The sequence below is a fragment of the Tigriopus californicus genome, chromosome 8 (genome assembly GCF_007210705.1).
Source record: "Tigriopus californicus strain San Diego chromosome 8, Tcal_SD_v2.1, whole genome shotgun sequence".
NCBI classification, from domain to species: domain Eukaryota; kingdom Metazoa; phylum Arthropoda; class Copepoda; order Harpacticoida; family Harpacticidae; genus Tigriopus; species Tigriopus californicus.
The window spans coordinates 14,675,011-14,692,600 of NC_081447.1; the positions used below are offsets into that span (position 1 = coordinate 14,675,011).

The 17,590-nt window shown below is 41.0% G+C and overlaps 3 protein-coding genes across 5 annotated transcripts; 2 read left to right on the forward strand and 1 right to left on the reverse strand.

The window, feature by feature from the left end:
• The first annotated feature begins 3,582 nt into the window (after positions 1-3,582).
• LOC131884626 (uncharacterized) lies at positions 3,583-9,894 on the forward strand. Of its 2 annotated transcripts, XM_059232462.1 has the most exons (7): positions 3,583-4,040; positions 7,555-7,662; positions 8,184-8,282; positions 8,359-8,587; positions 8,763-8,919; positions 8,997-9,554; positions 9,623-9,894. In XM_059232462.1, the coding sequence occupies exons 1-7, from the start codon at positions 3,862-3,864 to the stop codon at positions 9,892-9,894; spliced, it is 1,602 nt and encodes a 533-aa protein (XP_059088445.1). In that variant the 5' UTR covers positions 3,583-3,861. The 2 variants fall into 2 exon arrangements, with proteins under 2 accessions (XP_059088445.1, XP_059088446.1); XM_059232463.1 differs by lacking the exons at positions 3,583-4,040; positions 7,555-7,662 and adding an exon at positions 7,939-8,043.
• On the reverse strand, positions 9,183-10,986 carry LOC131884629 (uncharacterized protein KIAA1143 homolog). Of its 2 annotated transcripts, XM_059232466.1 has the most exons (5): positions 10,933-10,986; positions 10,414-10,587; positions 10,181-10,325; positions 9,913-10,110; positions 9,183-9,829 (listed from the first exon to the last, which is right to left on the reverse strand). In XM_059232466.1, exons 1-4 carry the CDS (start codon positions 10,969-10,971, stop codon positions 9,920-9,922), a joined length of 549 nt encoding a protein of 182 aa, XP_059088449.1. In that variant the 5' UTR covers positions 10,972-10,986; the 3' UTR covers positions 9,183-9,829; positions 9,913-9,919. The 2 variants fall into 2 exon arrangements, with proteins under 2 accessions (XP_059088449.1, XP_059088448.1); XM_059232465.1 differs by having other exon boundaries at positions 9,183-10,110.
• Positions 10,987-12,572: 1,586 nt separating this feature from the next.
• LOC131884625 (ribosome quality control complex subunit TCF25-like) lies at positions 12,573-15,929 on the forward strand. Its single transcript, XM_059232461.1, has 9 exons — positions 12,573-12,915; positions 12,981-13,169; positions 13,444-13,747; positions 13,815-13,948; positions 14,022-14,215; positions 14,385-14,810; positions 15,043-15,292; positions 15,370-15,557; positions 15,627-15,929. The coding sequence occupies exons 1-9, from the start codon at positions 12,748-12,750 to the stop codon at positions 15,793-15,795; spliced, it is 2,022 nt and encodes a 673-aa protein (XP_059088444.1). The 5' UTR covers positions 12,573-12,747; the 3' UTR covers positions 15,796-15,929.
• The last annotated feature ends 1,661 nt before the right edge of the window (positions 15,930-17,590 follow it).

A 17,590-nucleotide genomic window follows, 5' to 3' on the forward strand; every position in this document is an offset into this window, starting at 1 on the left:
ATGCTAAGATTGAGATTTAAAAACTCCGATTTTAATCAATTGTCTTCTTCGTCAAACTTGACGGGCGGCGCAGGTCGTTATCATTCTGTATCGTTATTTTAAGCTTGATCGAACAACTGGGTCAAAAGTTTTACCCTCTCATATTGTAATGCATAAGAGGGAAAAGAATGGTGTTTGATTACTGGGGGATGCTTTGCAAATACTATCGTACGCCATAAAACTTCATTTTTATGTGATCAAATTAGCAAAAAGTAATGTCATTTGCAAATACGTTCTAAAAAAATTCTGTATTTCAGGGCGCATTATTTAACCTGTCATAGTAATGGTTGCAAAAAGTAAATCATCATAGGGCGATTGTATGTAATAGATTTGTTGGCGCTTTTGTTGCTGGCATTGACTTTTTCTTTGCAAGTTTGAGTGCTACTGAGCAAACCTTGATTTGATTTTCTCTTGAGAACTGAAAAGTTAGTGGAATATTGTTCTAGGCTAATTCATTGCCTTTTCACATCTTTCTTTCTGATACAATGTCTAACATTTCCAATTCAAAACATATGTACTCATGGGGGCGCTATCCAACCCTGCTATGTTGGGAACTTATTTCTAAACTTCAGAATTTATGAAGTTTATAAAATATAGAATCATTTTGCTTCCAGTTTCAATTTCTTTAATGCTGCTCCAAGTTTGTAAAGCAGCAGGCTCATTCAAACTGCCTTGAACTAATACTGGGTGCGCCATATTAGCATCAAATTTTTGTTTTTTTGGACTTAATGAAGTAGAACTGGTTTATAATGAGTCGGAGAGCTTAACTCATAAAAAAAGTTGGAAGGCATATATCAAATTATGTTTCTCAAATACACCGACTTTGACGGCCACACAAAGGTTAAGTCTGGGAACAAAGTTGGCGAATTTGTTTTGGGTATCCATTGTCCATGGCGGCCGAGGCCTAAAGCTTGCCCACATTGTTGTGGATGGTGGCACAGGCCCTTCGTCTCCACATGCCCCCGGATGTGTAATCCAGGGGATTTAGGTTGGGGTTGTTTGAAGGCCAAACCAATTCCGACCAGAACCCTCTGGAACCAAACCTTTGTTCAAGGTAGGCCTGGACATGGAGAATTCCCTGGTGGCGGCATGGAACTTACTATTAATGCTGTAAACTGAGATGCGAGGGAGGCCAAAACTATTGGCAATTTCGATGGCGGTCTCACCTTTGTCAAGTTTGGCGACAACCCTCTTTCGCAGTTCTTCCATGTTTGAGAGGCTGTATGGACTATTTTTTAATTTAGACCCGCAATGTGCTCGAGAATGGTTGGTAAGTGATCACATGCAACCAATATCTAAAAGAGAAACATTAGCCAGACCCCTCATTGGCGCGGTTATCGGGGCTACAAACAAGTGTAGAATGGCGCACCCGGTATTAAAGTGCTACTTAGGTGAAAAAGTACTTTTCTAGGTCACACTTGAGGGAATAGTAACAATTAAAAAAAATGGCCCGAAGATTTCTTTTTACCCGTGAACCCTCAAATCAAATTCGATCTCTATCGATTACCATTCGTTTCGTTAGGTAGTAAGCCTTAAATGGGCATAACTTTTCATCCAGTGGTTGGAGATGAACGCAATCCTTCGACTAAAATCTAAATTCTTGTTTTTCGACCTTGGCGACCCGGTTCAGATTCCAGGCGTTCAGGGATGAGAAGAGTATTTTCTTAAACAGAAGAGGGTGCGGTCACAAATTTTGTCTCCGTCTTGTCATTCAAGGTTGGAGTAGAAAACAGAAAAAAACTCAATTTACTATTATTACTGAAATGTCTCGTACCGTACATTAAGAATCCCGAAAATCTATAAATACATGCGTGTGATTATCAAAAAAAAAACTGTCATCTCTTTTATGAAATGACGTACTGCATTGTACGAGTATACATATCTATCTGACTAGAGCTCAAGGGCTGGCCAAGTTATAACATATGAGATTATATTCTCAATACAAGCAAATGCGTCCACAACGAGCAACTTGCTTGTGTCCGGCCAATTGTGCTGTAAGATGAACTCTGATTGTTTATGTCGCGACTTATACCAAAAGAAACTGAACTATCGGAGTTTCGAGAGATTGTAACAAAACTTTCCATCATTTCTTGTCAGGAATAAACGACACAGGTAAAGCCATTCTAAGAGATTGGCAATTTACAAGATGGAAAGATCAACAATTGCTTTTTTGGAATAGGTAATTTGAAAGTACAAAAACCCTTGCATGCATGTATATTGGACCAACAACTAAGATGAATAGATGTAACTTAAGCGCAATAAATGCGATACTTTTGCTACTACTACTACTACTGGGTGAGGTGGACATCAAGTGCAACATAACCTGTAACACTTAACAAATTGTGTTTTTCATCGCCATTTGAATTTCTCCTCATTGCTAAAAATAACAGAGCAAACAAGAGCGACCTTGCGTTTTGGTTTTCTCCAACACTCCTGGCAAAAAAACCGAACTGTTAAGATTTTCTCTTTTAAAAAGTATTTCCTGTGTGGTCGTGACGCATACAAAGTGAAACTCATTTGTGGAAGACTCGGTTCTCAGATCCCAGAAAATAAGATCCAATAAACATGATCAGTTGATCACAGGAATATGTAATGGAAGCGAGTCAAAACACAATTAATTGTCTTTCATTATATTGGCTTCTACTAGTGCTGGGGCGAGTCCAAAAGCGAGTCCGAGTGCACTCGAGTCTTTTACTCGGTTTTGGGAGATATTGGAAGGGCTCTAGTCTTTAAGACAATACTCGAGTCCGGAATCGTCAAAAAATATCGTTCTTTTCTATTTTTTTTAAGTTTTATATCAAAAAAACTCGATATATCAGAAAAGTCGATACATTAAAATTCCCGATACACTAGAAAATTCGAAGTAAAAGAAAACTGAACATATCAAAAACTGCAACAAATCCGAAAAAAGATGATTGTCTAAAACCAGTTGTTAACATATTTAATTGAGGATAACTGGAAATGGAGATAGGGTATCCTTGATTAAAATCAAAATGCTTCTGCAATAAAAAGTATAAAAAAGTATAAAGATCATTTGTCAAGCCATCAAAAAGTCATCTTACGTATAGCCTGGAACTGAAATCTTATTTTTGTTGAGTTTTCTGATGTTTTGAGTTTTCCAATGGGTCGAGTCTTCCTGTGTCGAGTTTTCCGTTGTGTCCAGTTAGCTTGTCAGCAAACAAACCTCTTTACTTGCTTTGGGTCATCTCTAATTAGAAAAAGTTCTAGAAGATAAATTTCACCAAACTGATCGGGATATTCATTCCTTTAGGTTAAACGGGACATTCCATTTCAATTGAAACCCAAGTGCTTCTTATCAAAGATTGGCTCTGAATCTCACCCGCCATCAATTGATCAGCCGATTAGTCCCAACTTTCTTTGCCACCCAAGTCAAACGTCAAACGCACAAAGACCCAACCATCTGACGCTCCTGAACACTATTATATTGACCAAATCAAAGAACTCCACCCCTGGTTTCTTGGATGATTATTTTACCCCGGAATTGCACCGTTTTGTCTTGGTGAGCGTGCTTGCAAAGTACGCTCGATCTTCCCATGGATTATAGTGTACTAGTAGGGGAGCAGTACAATAAAGACGGTAACTCAGAGTCCGTCAGTCAATAGAAGATAGTCCCCGCGTTCAGATCTCTCTCTCTCTCTCTCCCCCTCTGTCTGTTTGGTGAGTTTATAACGTCTACGATAGGTGTGCTGAGTGTTTGTGTGGGAAACCCATTGGATTCGGAAGTGGTACTTTCTAATAAAGTGGTGGGCAAACAATGTCCGATTGAAACTGTTTCATTGTTGTGTTGGTGTTCGTGATAAAATGACAAACCGGCGAATGATTGAGGCCGTGTCGATACTTGTTATCTTGGGGAGTGGTATCAAGTGTGAGGATTCATCCGACAAAACTACAACTTTATACTTGACGGAGAAAGACTTGGATCCCGAAACTCGGCGAGTGCTAATTGACAACTATATCAACGAATATTTCTCCGAATACCAGTGAGCTTTTTAACGTGTGATATATTTTTGGCTTGTAAATAACGCTTTCTAAATCAGAAAATCTGATTTTTGTTATACTACGAGCTAAAATCCCAACTTTGCCCTTTGTAACATTTACTGGTAAATTTTCGAAGCAAGTGGGATTCATTTTAAATAGAATTCAAAACGCATTTGATGTTAGACAAAGCGTCGAAAGTTAGTTGGACGTTTTCATTGGAAATGTGACTTGAAAGTATGATCCCATTTTGCCAATGATTCATGTCAGAGTTTCTCTGCGAAAAAATCTCGTTGAAGCTACTTATCACCATTATCATCGGGTTATAGTGAACACGAGGAAACGGAGGGAGCCGAAACGTTAGTCATAGAAAGTTGGCACCGTTGTTCTTCAATGATTTTCTTTCTTGCTTGGCTGGACCTTGTTGCACAATGAGAGTCTTAAATTGGTAGTAGAAGTATGCACGTTTGTTTCAACCCTTGGAAGTCGGCGATGCCGTCTTGGTAGCCGACACTTGGCCATAAATAACAACGGGGGCCGATCATTTGAACATGCATCCGAGTATCCAAGTCCACTCAACCATGTGTATCAAAGACATTGTCGCCAGGGAGTTTGCCAAGCTTTCGTCGCATCACAAAGATGTTTTTTTTGCGGAGGAAAGGGGGGGGGGCAATATCTTTGAACTCTGGCCAATCTACCTCCTTGGGATTACAGTTTCTTCAGTATAATTGCGAGATGAATCATCACATCACAAATTGTTTGAGAGCATAAGTCAAAGAAAGCAAATTAGAAATGCTTACAATTGGTACCAAGGAATTCGACGAAATCTTCCGTCCCAAGATTTGAAGCTTGTCATCTGAGTTTTTTCTGATATCAACTGGTTCAAATCCTTATAACGGAGTCAAATTTTTGCACGAATCTTATAAACTGCGCAGAAAATGAGTGCAAGTTGGGCGAGATATTCCTCACCGCTATTTAATGGGTCCCTCAGAACTTCTCGACCATTGTTCGGTAGTTTTGGCAAGCTACCTTACCAGCCAAGAAACATGCCTGATAATCCCACTGATGCAAATAAAGCTCTTCAAACCAGTTCTAACCGAGCTGACCTCTCATCATTGCCCCGTGGTACAGGGGTCAAGTCTTGCATTATTGGCACTCCTACCGATAAAGTTGAATAAGCTTCGCCCATGTGGGCTCTAATAAGTTCAGCAGCTTTGCAAAGGGTCGAAAAGATTCAAAAATGTTCCACTAGGAACGTTGAGGGAATGAGAGAGCTTTCGTATTGGCAGAGGTTAAAGAAATTGAGACTGTACAGTATTGAGAGAAGGGATGTACGGTTAAGGTTCCAAACATATCTAATACTTTGGGTTTTCAAAAGCATCCATGAGCTTTGTCCCAATCCAGGTTTTAGGGTCAATTCTAGTGACCGTAGAGGCTTAAGGTGCATTTTGCGAGCACGTGTAAGCCCTCGAGAATCCAGGTTTGTTAAAACAATGAAGTCTTTTTCGGGCTCCATCATTGTATATTTTTCTTTTCCGTTCAAATATTCGTATCCAATAGCATCCCTTAAGCCAAACTTGGACAAGTATTGGATGAAAATTCCTCACCAGTCCTTTTTTCAACAGGTAGTCAAATCTCTCACTCTTATTCGTTGGTCGATCAGATATTTGATGAATACAGACTTTGCAATACTTTTTTAAAGCTAATAGTGCGAATAGACATGGCCACCACCTTCTCCCGATCTGGATTCAATTGAATGTTCTATTTAGTTCATTCTTGAGAGGATGCTGGGACACAAAACACTTATCTCATGTGGAATATTTCACTTGACAAACTTTTAATTTAGTTTTCAATGATGGTTTGACGTCTTATAAAGATTAGGCTTAGTAAGGGCTAATTTCTATATCCAGACAAAGTTTTGAAATATGATTTGTAAAGAAATATTTTGAACGGCATCATTGGAAATGTCAAAAGAAAAGTTGTGATCGAAATGAACTCACGCGTAATAGGGGTCTCATTCATTGAAAAGAACCTGAAAATCAGCCGCCAAGTTTTCAATGACATTAGACAGAGGTTCAAAGCCTGAGAAATCAGTGTGGATCCCGGCTATGTGTAATGATGCCTTCAAGCGTCGAATTAAGACGAATCAATCGGGGTCACCATGGGTGTGGAGGAAACCAATGTCCGAGGGACCATAAGATATTCAAGCCCCATGCCGAGGGCTAGGAAGAAGATGCGGCACATCATTAATGCAAAAGTGCCAAAAGATTTGCCCCATCCAAGTATTATCCAGGGTTGACGGCGTGCCTAGCAGAAGGAAAAACCACTATATTTCCAATAAGAGGGTGGGGGTTGTACCTGACAATGTTTAGTTCTCTTTTGAATGAAACAAAAAACTGCGACTTCAGGGATCGTTGACAACTTGGCGGTTGATTTTCAGGTTCTTTGAAATGAATGAGACCTCTATTACGCGTGAGGTCATTTCGATCACAATTTTTCTTTTAACATTTACAATGATGCCGTTCATAATATAAAAAAAAGTTTACATATCCAAAACATTGTCTGGATATAGAAATTAGCCCTGACTCAGGCTTTAAATCTTAAAAAGACGACAAATCATCATTAAAATCTAAATTCAAATTTTGTCACGTGAAATATGCCACGTGGGGTATTTTCGTTCAACCTTAAAGATTTTGCGACGAAGTTGATCCTGATTTGATTTGTACTCTACTGTACATAGCAGCTTGCACCTCAGGTCTTGATTGTTATTGGTCGTCGGTAAGTTCTAACTGAGCCTGTACTTACTATATATGCACCTGAAGTGTGAATAGAAAATCGCCTCCATTCACCGAGAACGAGCTGCCCAGTGTACGAATATTCAAATGATGAGATTATATGCAAGCCACGTAACGGTTCTTGCATGAACAATGTCTCCAGTTTCGTCGGCCTTGGTAAGAGTCTGTCATCATGGGGGGAGATAAAGCAGGAATAAATAAAGTTTCTCCATCTCAAACCCAGTGATCGACTGTCTGAATGCCACCGATTTTTCAATCGAATGGCAAAGCATTGCCAATCGAGATTTAGAAAAGGGATGGTGCAAAGCAAATGCTTTCAGAGCCAGCTTTATGACGACAAAGTCATATTGTCTATTGGGCATCACACACACACAAAGGAAAAGAAAACCAAACTTTAACAAAAGAGATCCTTGGATGAAGGAAACTAGACATCATGTTCTTCATATCAAAGCTGGACATCCAACATTTGTCCATCTCGAGAAGCTACTAATTGGAGCGGAATCTTCCCTCGTCTCAATAATGAACGTACCAAAAAAACTTCTCTTCATTTGTGACTGACGTCAAGCAATCTTGGAAGTAAATCAAAGTTCCACTCTTCAATGAGTAAATATTGACCGAAATGAATTTCTCGGAAACGTCCTGATCCCTAGAGAACGGTGCAAGAATGTCTTCAGGCCCGCAAAACTTTCGAACCGTTAGAAATGCACCATTATCTCAATTTCAGATATGACGTCTCCTCGTTACTTCCGGCAGTGAAATTTGTAATGGATTCCAAGAGTGTCCTCTTCGAGAATGCGCATGAAGACAGTGATTCTACATCACTGAAGAACAGGTCACAAAATGCTTTAATATGGCATTGAAAAATTTTTCCTTCCTTTTCGAATGTATTGCAAGACACGAAAAAATCTAGGGCACATTTGTGGCCCTTGGCATGAAAAGCATTTTGTGACTGACGAGTACTTCGTGACTAGGTTGAAATCGCTCCATGGAGATCANTCCTTGGATGAAGGAAACTAGACATCATGTTCTTCATATCAAAGCTGGACATCCAACATTTGTCCATCTCGAGAAGCTACTAATTGGAGCGGAATTATCTCAATTTCAGATATGACGTCTCCTCGTTACTTCCGGCAGTGAAATTTGTAATGGATTCCAAGAGTGTCCTTTTCGAGAATGCGCATGAAGACCGTGATTCTACATCACTGAAGAACAGGTCACAAAATGCTTTAACATGGCATTGAAAGAATTTTCCTTCCTTTTCGAATGTATTGCAAGACACAAAAAAAATCTAGGGCACATTTGTGGCCCTTGGCATGAAAAGCATTTTGTGACTGACGAGTACTTCGTGACTAGGTTGAAATCGCTCCATGGAGATCATCTTCAAATTGTGGATGTGCGAAAGCAATACCAGAACATAAGCAATTTGGATGGTCAACTGGGCACCATTCTCAAGTGAGTACATGAAGAATAATGATCTAAAAGAGACCAAGCAACCATTGCTAATCTATATCTCTTTCCTCCATTCCAGTTTGGAGTCAGAAATAGAGGAGGCGTTTCGCTTGAGAAAAGACTCTAGTTTGAAACCCATTGTGCAGAGACTCAAATTGGTCTTGAGCAACGTCTTCTCCGTGCCAAGAAGTCATACTACCGCTCAAATTTACAGAGATTTGGTGGCCGATTACATTTCCAGGAGCTTCATATTGCAGGGACTTCTCACTGGCGTCCAATCGTTTCAACCAGTTCAGTTCCATGATATGGTAAACCAGACAACAGATCAGCGCACTCTGAAGGCCAAGCATGCCTCTTAATTTTGAGATGCAGAGCATCTATCTGTCACTTTCTCTTCCTTCAGCAAAACCAACAATTGCAAAATTTCTCCGTAGCAATATTGCAATTAGTTTCCTTATGTGCACATGCTCTTTTTCCTTGCAGTTCTTTAAAAATACCAAGGGAGGGGTACCTACAGGAACAAATATTGTTGGCATATATCCCGGATCAAACTATGGCACTCCAGAGGACAAGATCTTGATCTTGGGGGCACACTGGGACACAGTACCAAACTCGGATGGCTACAACGACAACGGTTCAGGTAAATGACGGCAGCCTTTTAAAGCGTTGCACGTTGAGAAATGGTTTTCACGTTATATGTTAATTTTTTTTTCATAGGTGTGGTGGCAGTGTTAGAGGTGGCCAAGTTATTGAGTGCGGCCAAATGTAAACTTACGCACTCGATAATGTTCGTGACGTTTGACTTGGAAGAAGTAGGGAGTCAGGGTAGTCTAGAATTCGTGCAGAGGCTCTTGTTGCCTCATATGATTAAGTATCGGCAGAATTCCAACTCGGGGGCCATCATCATGGACACAATGTTGAACTATAATTCGTCTTTAAATAGTCAATTGCTGCCTTACCCGGATTTATTACCCAGGGTCAAATCATATTTGGACAGCAAGAATTACACAGGTGACTATCTCACTGCTTATAACCGAAGAAGCTTTGATGACGTTCTGTTGAAGAAATTTGAACGTTACTGGAACCGCCAAAAAACATCGAAGGTGTTCCACTTTGTCCCCAGCGACCTGAAATTCAGTCAGAAAGTTCCCAAACGAGAAGAGATTGTTGAGTTTGTCAATTTCCTGAGAAGTGACCACAGCCGCTTTTGGTTTCCAGCCACAGACGCTTATTCAACCATCAAGTCCTTTGATGCCATTCTCCTGACCGACACAGGTAAGAGATACCAAAATTTCTTCAAAAGAATGTTCTCGCAGTAAGTATTGTCGATGCACTTTTTGCAGGTCCTGACCGAGGACAAATGCAGGAATGCTACCATAACCCATGTGATTCGGTTAGAAATGGCTTCAGGGCCCGATTTGCTAACTATGATTTTTACGCACACACCATACAAGCCGTCTTGGACACCGCGTTGGACATCACTCAAGGCACTTGTCCCCTCCGAACACCCAAATCCGGATTCTCTGCCACAGGGAAGGCCACTCAAATATCTGTTGAATGTCATTTTTTCAGTCTCATCTTGACCGTCAAGACCATAATGGCCCTTTATATCTGAAATACACGCTTTACTGACCCATTGACTAGTCGTCGTCCTCTTCTTCTTCATCATCGCCAAACGAGAGGAGACTACTCTTCACTTTTTTACTTTTGCCCTTGTCCGAAGTGTTTTTCTTTGATCTCTCACTTGATTCCTCATCGTCTTTGGGTGCGGCCCCGATTTCTCTCTTTTTCGGCCTTCGAAACATGACCCTACCATCCGGAGGGGGTACATCTGAAATAGAACATTCAGGGATTTGATACATCCTATTTCTAAGACGAAGGCTTTGCTTGGGATAATTTACCAGAATGAATTTCTTCGCCCCGAGCTAAAGCGTCCGCTTGTTCGGCGGTCAGATCGCCATCCTTCAATACCACAACCGTGGGTTGCTCATCATCTTTATCGTCTCGAGCGTCATCGTCATCCAGGCCAGCATTGGGATCTTGAATCTGCAATGGAGCGACACCAACTGGGTAGGAACAAGTCTAAATGGCAGAGATTCGTTAGCTAGCATAACCCTATATATATCTAGGTTACCTTGTCTTCGAGATTGGCGGATTCGTCCTTGTATCCCACTTGAGCCTTGAGTTTCTTCAGGAAGCTGGGCTCGTTCTTCGTGTACTGAAGGTTGGAGGTGGCTTTGCTTCCGCCTGCACCTCCGCCAAATTTGCGACCTGACATAATGAACCGATTTGGGGAATTTGAATTGGTCTATAGCAGATTTTAAAAATTGAAATCGGCGAGATTGTTGAGGTTCTCTGAGGGTGACCGAGGGCTATACTGATAAATCATAACCATCGTATTAGGTGTACAAATTTGGACATGGACTAATAGTGAGTTTTTACGCTTGAATAAAATTGGATGAAGTAAAAGTATTCCATGCTGACAGTTTATAACACTTGCCAAGAAACCAGAATCATAGAGATAAAGCAGTGATTAGAATGGCTCCAATTCTGTTGGTAAGACAAATTGCCGATATCAGTGCCATCCTGTCATCTCTTTGATCAGATGATTCCAAAACTCTTTTCAATTACTATTGATCAGTTCATAGCATACATGGCATCCTAAGAGAGGGACCCAATCCTCTGGCTGCATCTTTAGTTCAATCACCCTTGGAATAAAAATCCACGAAGTCCAGCTGTTGACCTAGAACTAAGACCAACATCAATGCACATCGATTCAGCTACCTGCAGTATGACGTCACTAAAGGGAGGGCGACCAATGAGGATTACCTGAGTTAGAGGAATTAGGCTAATAAGCAGAGCTGTCCATAAAGTACAATTGAAATTGGCAAAAAACACATTGAATGCCACAAAAAATGGAAGTTCAAGCTCTATTTACCCATTGCAACAGACTCATTTTTAAAAATGAAAATAATCTTAGTTAGGAAAAATGCAGAAGGATAATAAAAAAGGGGCAAACAAATTTTCTCTAAAGCTCTTTACTCTACTGAATGGTATGGTTTGCAGGTCTCATTTCTGATCAAAAGGGCGCTAGCCAGCCAGAGCTAAAAACATTAACGTGAGCAAGTTTAGAAACGAAACTCTAAATATGTGCATTGAACAAAAACAGCTTGGTTCTATTTTTCGTCGCTTTTTATTACGAAAACCTGGGCAAATTTTATTAAAAAGCTCAATTTTTAGAGCTGGAATGTTAGAATGAAAACCATATATTACGAGAAAAATAATACAAAAAGATCTGAAAAGTTAAAAAAATGTGCTTAATGTTTTGAAGAGCCCTGTTAGTAGGTCTAATATCAAATGTCTCAATTGATTGCATGAAATCAAATACAAAGCATTAAAAAAGTGGACAAAAATAAAAGTGTGGTTGTGAACTTTGGCTAAAACTTGAGTATCATATTCAGGCTAACGCTATTCCACGTGCCACGTAAGAATTGGTCTTATATGCCAGATCTGCGACTTGCTGGAATGATGGGCTGGGTGAGTTATGATCTCCGTCCAATTCAATTGTTAAAAACTGAAAGATTGTGGCCAAAAACATAACACAGCTCTATAAGACTGAAAGAAGGTAATATTTGTTCATCAATCAAGTCATATTGTCCAGACAACAATGCAACCATGATTCTTAGAAAAATATTGATCAACTGGAAAAAAGGTTATATTTGCAGCATAATATGATTTAGCTTAGTTTATAATATATGGTCTGTAATAGCAACTTAAAGCATCCATACGTATCTTTTTTCAAGGCCAAAGAGTCAATATTATTTTCTAATAACCTTTGGAAAATAAGGTGTTTTTTTTATTTACAGTGAACCACTACAGAAATTTCGTGTAAAAAAATATTGCGGTTTTCGTTATTTCATATCTTAATGTTGAAATTTATATTTAATTAAAGGCCTTTAGGTAGAAAGATGGCCACTGATGCTTCCACGTGCGTTCCAAAGTCGCAAATTTCTCATAAGAGGAGACAAAGACGTTTACCTAAAATTGCAAAAAAGGTTGTAAATATAAATTTCCACTTCACCACTGGGTTTAACTAACTTTTCTGGAAGGATGAGTGTTACATGAGTGTCATTAGGTTGTACATGCCTTGAATCAAAAAGACCTACCTGACAAGAACGTGAGTCTTAAATTGCCTCTGAACTGCTCTCGCTTCTTAGCTGCCCCCCCAAGTATGACTTCATCATAGGGACCGCGTGTTTGTTTGTTTCTTCTGTGAAATACCCTAACTTGCTCTTGGAACCTTGATTGAGGCCAAGTTCTGAAATCTCAGTTCCACTGAGCCCTGACTTCGAGTGAGAGAAGTGATCGCGCGTGGCACAACACCGAAGAAAGTCAAGGATCCCTTTTCTCGGGGACATCTCCGTACTCCAGGTCCATTAGTTGAAGCTCAATCCCACGTGGCGACACCATGTCTTCTCGTGTTCTCCGGAAACTCCAAGGTCAAAACGATTTGATCCCCTCAGTGGAACCTCAGGTTGAGCAAGAAAGCAACGACGACGAACACGACCTTGGGATTTCCACACCGGATTTAGGCGGGGCGAGACCCAAGAAATTGAATGTCAACCCTTTTGATCTGGTAGGTATCTGATCTCGGGGATGGGTACGAGGTATTGGGTGATGATGTGCAATGGGACTTTACAGCTAAATGCCGACTCGCAATCCGAGTCTGAGGTCAAGGAGGACGATGACCTTGGGACGGAATCCTCGAGGTCACAACTCCAAAGGGAAGACACGAAGAAGAAGAAGAGGAAAAAGAACCGCAAACGGAGCCAAAACTCGACATCCGGAGGAGCCAAGAACCTGCCTCTCAAGAGTAGCGAAGCGGATGAGGTGAGGAAAAGAAACTATCTTCATCCATTCGTATGACATAACACTCAATCCACTTGAGATACCCATGTAGGTATTTATTACATCTATGAATGAAGCAATATTTACTTGCTGGTACCTAAAGGGATGTTGAAATCTGAGAGAAGAGGGGGAGTGGGTTAAGCCATTTGAGCTCCTTTTAACTGTCTCACATTGAAGCAAGGTGGTAAATCGTAAATCGGGATATTTTCAGGCTCTAAGTTTTCAAACTTTTTCTAACCAGCTCTATTCCATGCAGTTTGAGGATGAGATCGATCGAGGGGTGTATGAGGTCAACAAGCTTTTGGGTACGACGCACCCTCAGCCAAATGCCAAACTGTCCTCCACCACTAAAGTGACTCCCAAGTCCCGGGCCATTTTGAGCATCGAATTTCGACACTTGAATCCCGAAAATGAGATGAAGAAGATCTTTGGCTCGCGAGTGGTTCAAGCCGAGGCCAGTCGGCAACGAAGAGCCGGGGGAGGTCGCCATCGAGCTCCTTTGAGGAGTGTCCATAATATCGTGATACCCAAACCCAATTGGCCGAATCCAGGCAGATCAGGTTAGTGGGCTACCGCCCAATCTGAGGCTGGTGGAATGGGCTCACATGAAAGATAGCGTTGTTTTAGGTCTCACCATGAAGTTTGTGGAATCGGACGCCAAGGGCAATCAGGTGTTTACCTTTGATCATAGTCCGGAATATCAGCAGGTTCAGAAACAGTTTTTAGCGGCCGTGGACAGCATGAATCCCGACTACATTGTGGTAAGGAAACGATTCGGTTGCTCAGGCCAATTGGTGCCACTCAATGATGTGAATCATGAATCGATCTCTTTAGCATATCGTCCAACAACACCCGTTCCACATTGACTCCATGTTGCAATTGAGTGACATTTCCAGGATGGGCGAAGACCTTCAAATGGCCACGGAATTGATTGAACGATGCATTTATGCCCTGGAAACCGCGTTCCACCCCATGTTCAACTTGGCGACAGGCAATTGCCGTCTCTACTACCGCGTCCAAGTAAATCGGTAACTACCCTAGTGATCCAAGTTTATATTTTCGTGACTTATCCCCCTCACCACTCGACCCTTCGGTATCAACCCTTTGGTCCAAGTGATCAAGGGGATGAGCCTCGAAACTATCTGCTATACTTCCTTGTGAAAAAGCCGGATAAAAAACGGGTATTCTGATCATCAGGTGCTTATTTGTGGCCCTGTTCCGGCATCTACATTTTGTGGGATCCAGGGCGTGCCACAGAACAGCCCTTGAGTTCTGCAAGCTGATACTGAGTCTGGACCCGGAGGCAGATCCCATGGGTATTCTGCTCCTCATCGATTTCTATGCCATACGAGCGCAACAACACAATTGGCTCATTCAGTTCTTCAACGAATGGGACCCCACCCGGAATCTATCACAATTGCCCAATTGGGCTTACAGCATCGCGATTGCTTATTTCGCACAAGCAGAAGAAAGTGAAGACAATGATTACGCGAAAGCCGATGAAATGCTCCAAACTGCGCTCATCATGTTCCCCAGTATGCTCCGACCCCTGTTGGACAAGTGCAATATCGAAGCTGATTCCAGAGTGGTTTTGCACCCATATTTCCTGGAAGACGAGACGAGGTATGGTCCGAAATAAAAGTCAACCGACGAATTGGGCTTTGGGTTCAAGTGACGTTGAATTGGTCAAGGACAAAAAACATGAGCTAGCTAAACCTTTCCATGAAATTAGCCATGAAAAAAAAAATCCATTTTTATCAAACTTACAGTAGATGGTTGGCTTTTAGACACATATTTGTAAAGTTGTCATGCAATTATGGTCTCTTTCATCTCGTAGTTATGTCTCTCATTTCAGTCAATCTGGTGGTCTGGCTTTACTGTGCAACTTGTACGTTGGTCGATCATTTCACTTATGGAAACTTCCCGAATTGTTGCCCTGGCTGGAGCGAAACGCACAAATCGCCATTCAAAGGATCAATGCCAATGAAGAGTTCGTCCTGAGTTGCCAAGAGCGTCGCAAAACTCGGTACCAAGGCGCACCCAGGAACGTCTACCGACACGTGATCATGTCGGACATCAGTGATGCCACCACTTCCCTTCCCATGGTTTGTTATGTCATTGATCCGGCTGCCGTCTTAATGACAACCACGCTAATTGCATTGTTTGTAAATTTCCTTTCCAGGAATTGGCCCAATCCCCGGTTCTAAATTTTGACCCGCTCCCTCCCATCGATAGCATTGATTTGTATACCAAGCGAAATCAGGGGAACATGCAATACCCCCCGGGTGATCCCAATGCCTTGAGCTTGTTCTTCAGGTCCATGATGCCCAATTACAATCCTGCTACGGATCAAGTCGGTGCAGTTGGCGGGTAAGTTAATCGGCCTCATGCCAAGTTCTCCGGAGCTACTTTTTTTTACATAAAACTTTTTTTTGACAGGGATCAACCTGGCGGAGAGGCTGGAGGACAAACCTTGAGGAACTCGGTGAATATGCTCTATGAAGCCATGGCGGATATGATGCGCAATTTCGACCTGCCCGAAGTGGCTCATGATGGAGCCGACTCCGAGGACTCGGATGATGAAAACGACAATCGAGAGTGGGATTGACGACGTATCGACGATTTGCTCGATTCATTCGACTCCATTGAATTGTTCCTTGCTGTTCAGTGTGCCAATCAATTTGTATGCAAGGAGAAAATAAGTCTTAAATTATCAATATACATTATGAAGTCATCTTGCAATTATCCTTAGTATCATTCAATACTAAATAGCTTGGGGGATGTTTCGAGTGAAATTCGGCCACAGATAGGACATATGCTAGAGAAATCCTACATGTAATCGGGATTACCCTTGCTTGCTTCATTGCAAGTTTTTACCCTTCGTAAACGACAACCCACAGGTAATCTCTAGATGATAAAATAAAAAATACCTGATAATGACTGAGGTACTGTGTGAGTTTCGGTCCTCATTCATTTCTGGGAGCAGTTGGTCTGTTTTTAATCTTTGATGACGATTCGAGGCGCAATTATGTTTCTTTGTCTCGGTCGGAGCTTTCAAAGAATCGGCTCTGTCCAAGCTGAGGAATCATCAGAACTGATTTACGATCGCCGTATATTTATGCTTGTGTGTGTGTCTGTGTGCGTGCATGTGAGTATATTGTATGCCTTTGAGGGAGGCAATGCGCATGCATGTATGTTCTGAATTACTCTTAACAACACACCCACTAGCGGTGCATTACCATCAAAGTACTTTATGAATACAGTACGAAGTGGGTTAGGGAGCCATGAAGTAAGGTCTAGTAAAGAACCAAGAGAACCAAGAGTGGCACCGATCATGTTCGAATTGAAAAAGCATGTTGTTTCCAAACTGAAACCTAAGCCAGAGTAATGCGCATCAACAAGTTGTACGTATTCATTCAAATTCAAGGTTCATCAAATCCTTTCTATGTGTATTTCTGATAACAATGTTTCTTGTATGCACACTTTAAGCGCGATAACTGGATTAGTGAATACCTTTTTTGATAAGCTTTAATTGTGCCTAACCTCTCCACGTCAAATTCGTCTCCATCTAACATGCTCAGATTTAACAGCTCTGCTCAGGATACCCTTCAAAGTTTGACAACGTTAAGAAAAGATTCATTGGAGTCGGCCGTGACTTTATGATAAAAAAGCTTCTTTTTATTGTCCTAATGCTTACCTGAGGAAGAACACTTGTTAATGTAAGATTACCGAAGGATTATATGACAGCAAATTCACTTCACCATGATAAGTGAACGATTGCTCAATTCAAAGTATTCAATTCATAGGTAGTTTTTAAAATTTGATTTTATATTGCTGTTCAAAGTTGTTCAAAATTATGAAAATTGTAGTTTATACATAAAAGAAAAGTGAAAATTAAAAACTTCCACAAACCCACAAGTGAAGCCATTAAATGGACGAAAACTAGAGACAATGATGCAACCCAATCTACACTATGCATAATGAAATTCGTTATTCATTTAAAACTGCCACCTTGTTTGTCCGAACAAAGTTCTGAAATCAAGTGAAGATAGAAATATGTAGAGTTTCCAAACATCAAAACTTCCACCTTAGACTATCATTGAAAACAAAAGGTCGGATGAACTTGTTTGTTTGCCTCCATTCTTCACGGACTCCATGCAGTCTTTTCCTGCAGAAAAAAAGTCGAGACCCAAAATCAGGGTGCCAAATTTATTTCTTCAACGCTTTTCCATTACTTCACCAGGTCACTTAAATGGCCGTTTACACGTTTGAAACAATTTGTAACATTCAGTCAATTTCTACAAGGTTTCATTTCTTAGAATATATTGAATTGATCTTCGCCTCTTCAACCCACTCTCTGTTCTGGTCATTACTTTCGTATGTAAAGAGCTTTGCGTCCTTAC

What these genes read in the sequence shown, in the direction of transcription:
- LOC131884626 (XM_059232462.1), top strand. Translation starts at nt 3,862, where the DNA reads ATGACAAACCGGCGAATGATTGAGGCCGTGTCGATACTTGTTATCTTG. An exon ending in TCTACATCACTGAAGAACAG is followed by an intron (nt 7,663 to 8,183) that starts GTCACAAAATGC and finishes CTTCGTGACTAG; the next exon opens with GTTGAAATCGCTCCATGGAG. An exon ending in CATTCTCCTGACCGACACAG is followed by an intron (nt 9,555 to 9,622) that starts GTAAGAGATACC and finishes CACTTTTTGCAG; the next exon opens with GTCCTGACCGAGGACAAATG.
- LOC131884625 (XM_059232461.1), top strand. Translation starts at nt 12,748, where the DNA reads ATGTCTTCTCGTGTTCTCCGGAAACTCCAAGGTCAAAACGATTTGATC. An exon ending in GCCGAATCCAGGCAGATCAG is followed by an intron (nt 13,748 to 13,814) that starts GTTAGTGGGCTA and finishes GCGTTGTTTTAG; the next exon opens with GTCTCACCATGAAGTTTGTG. An exon ending in TACCGCGTCCAAGTAAATCG is followed by an intron (nt 14,216 to 14,384) that starts GTAACTACCCTA and finishes TCTGATCATCAG; the next exon opens with GTGCTTATTTGTGGCCCTGT.
- LOC131884629 (XM_059232466.1), bottom strand. Translation starts at nt 10,971, where the DNA reads ATGCAGCCAGAGGATTGGGTCCCTCTCTTAGGATGCCAT. An exon ending in CCGCCAATCTCGAAGACAAG is followed by an intron (nt 10,326 to 10,413) that starts GTAACCTAGATA and finishes GCTCCATTGCAG; the next exon opens with ATTCAAGATCCCAATGCTGG. An exon ending in GGGCGAAGAAATTCATTCTG is followed by an intron (nt 10,111 to 10,180) that starts GTAAATTATCCC and finishes GTTCTATTTCAG; the next exon opens with ATGTACCCCCTCCGGATGGT.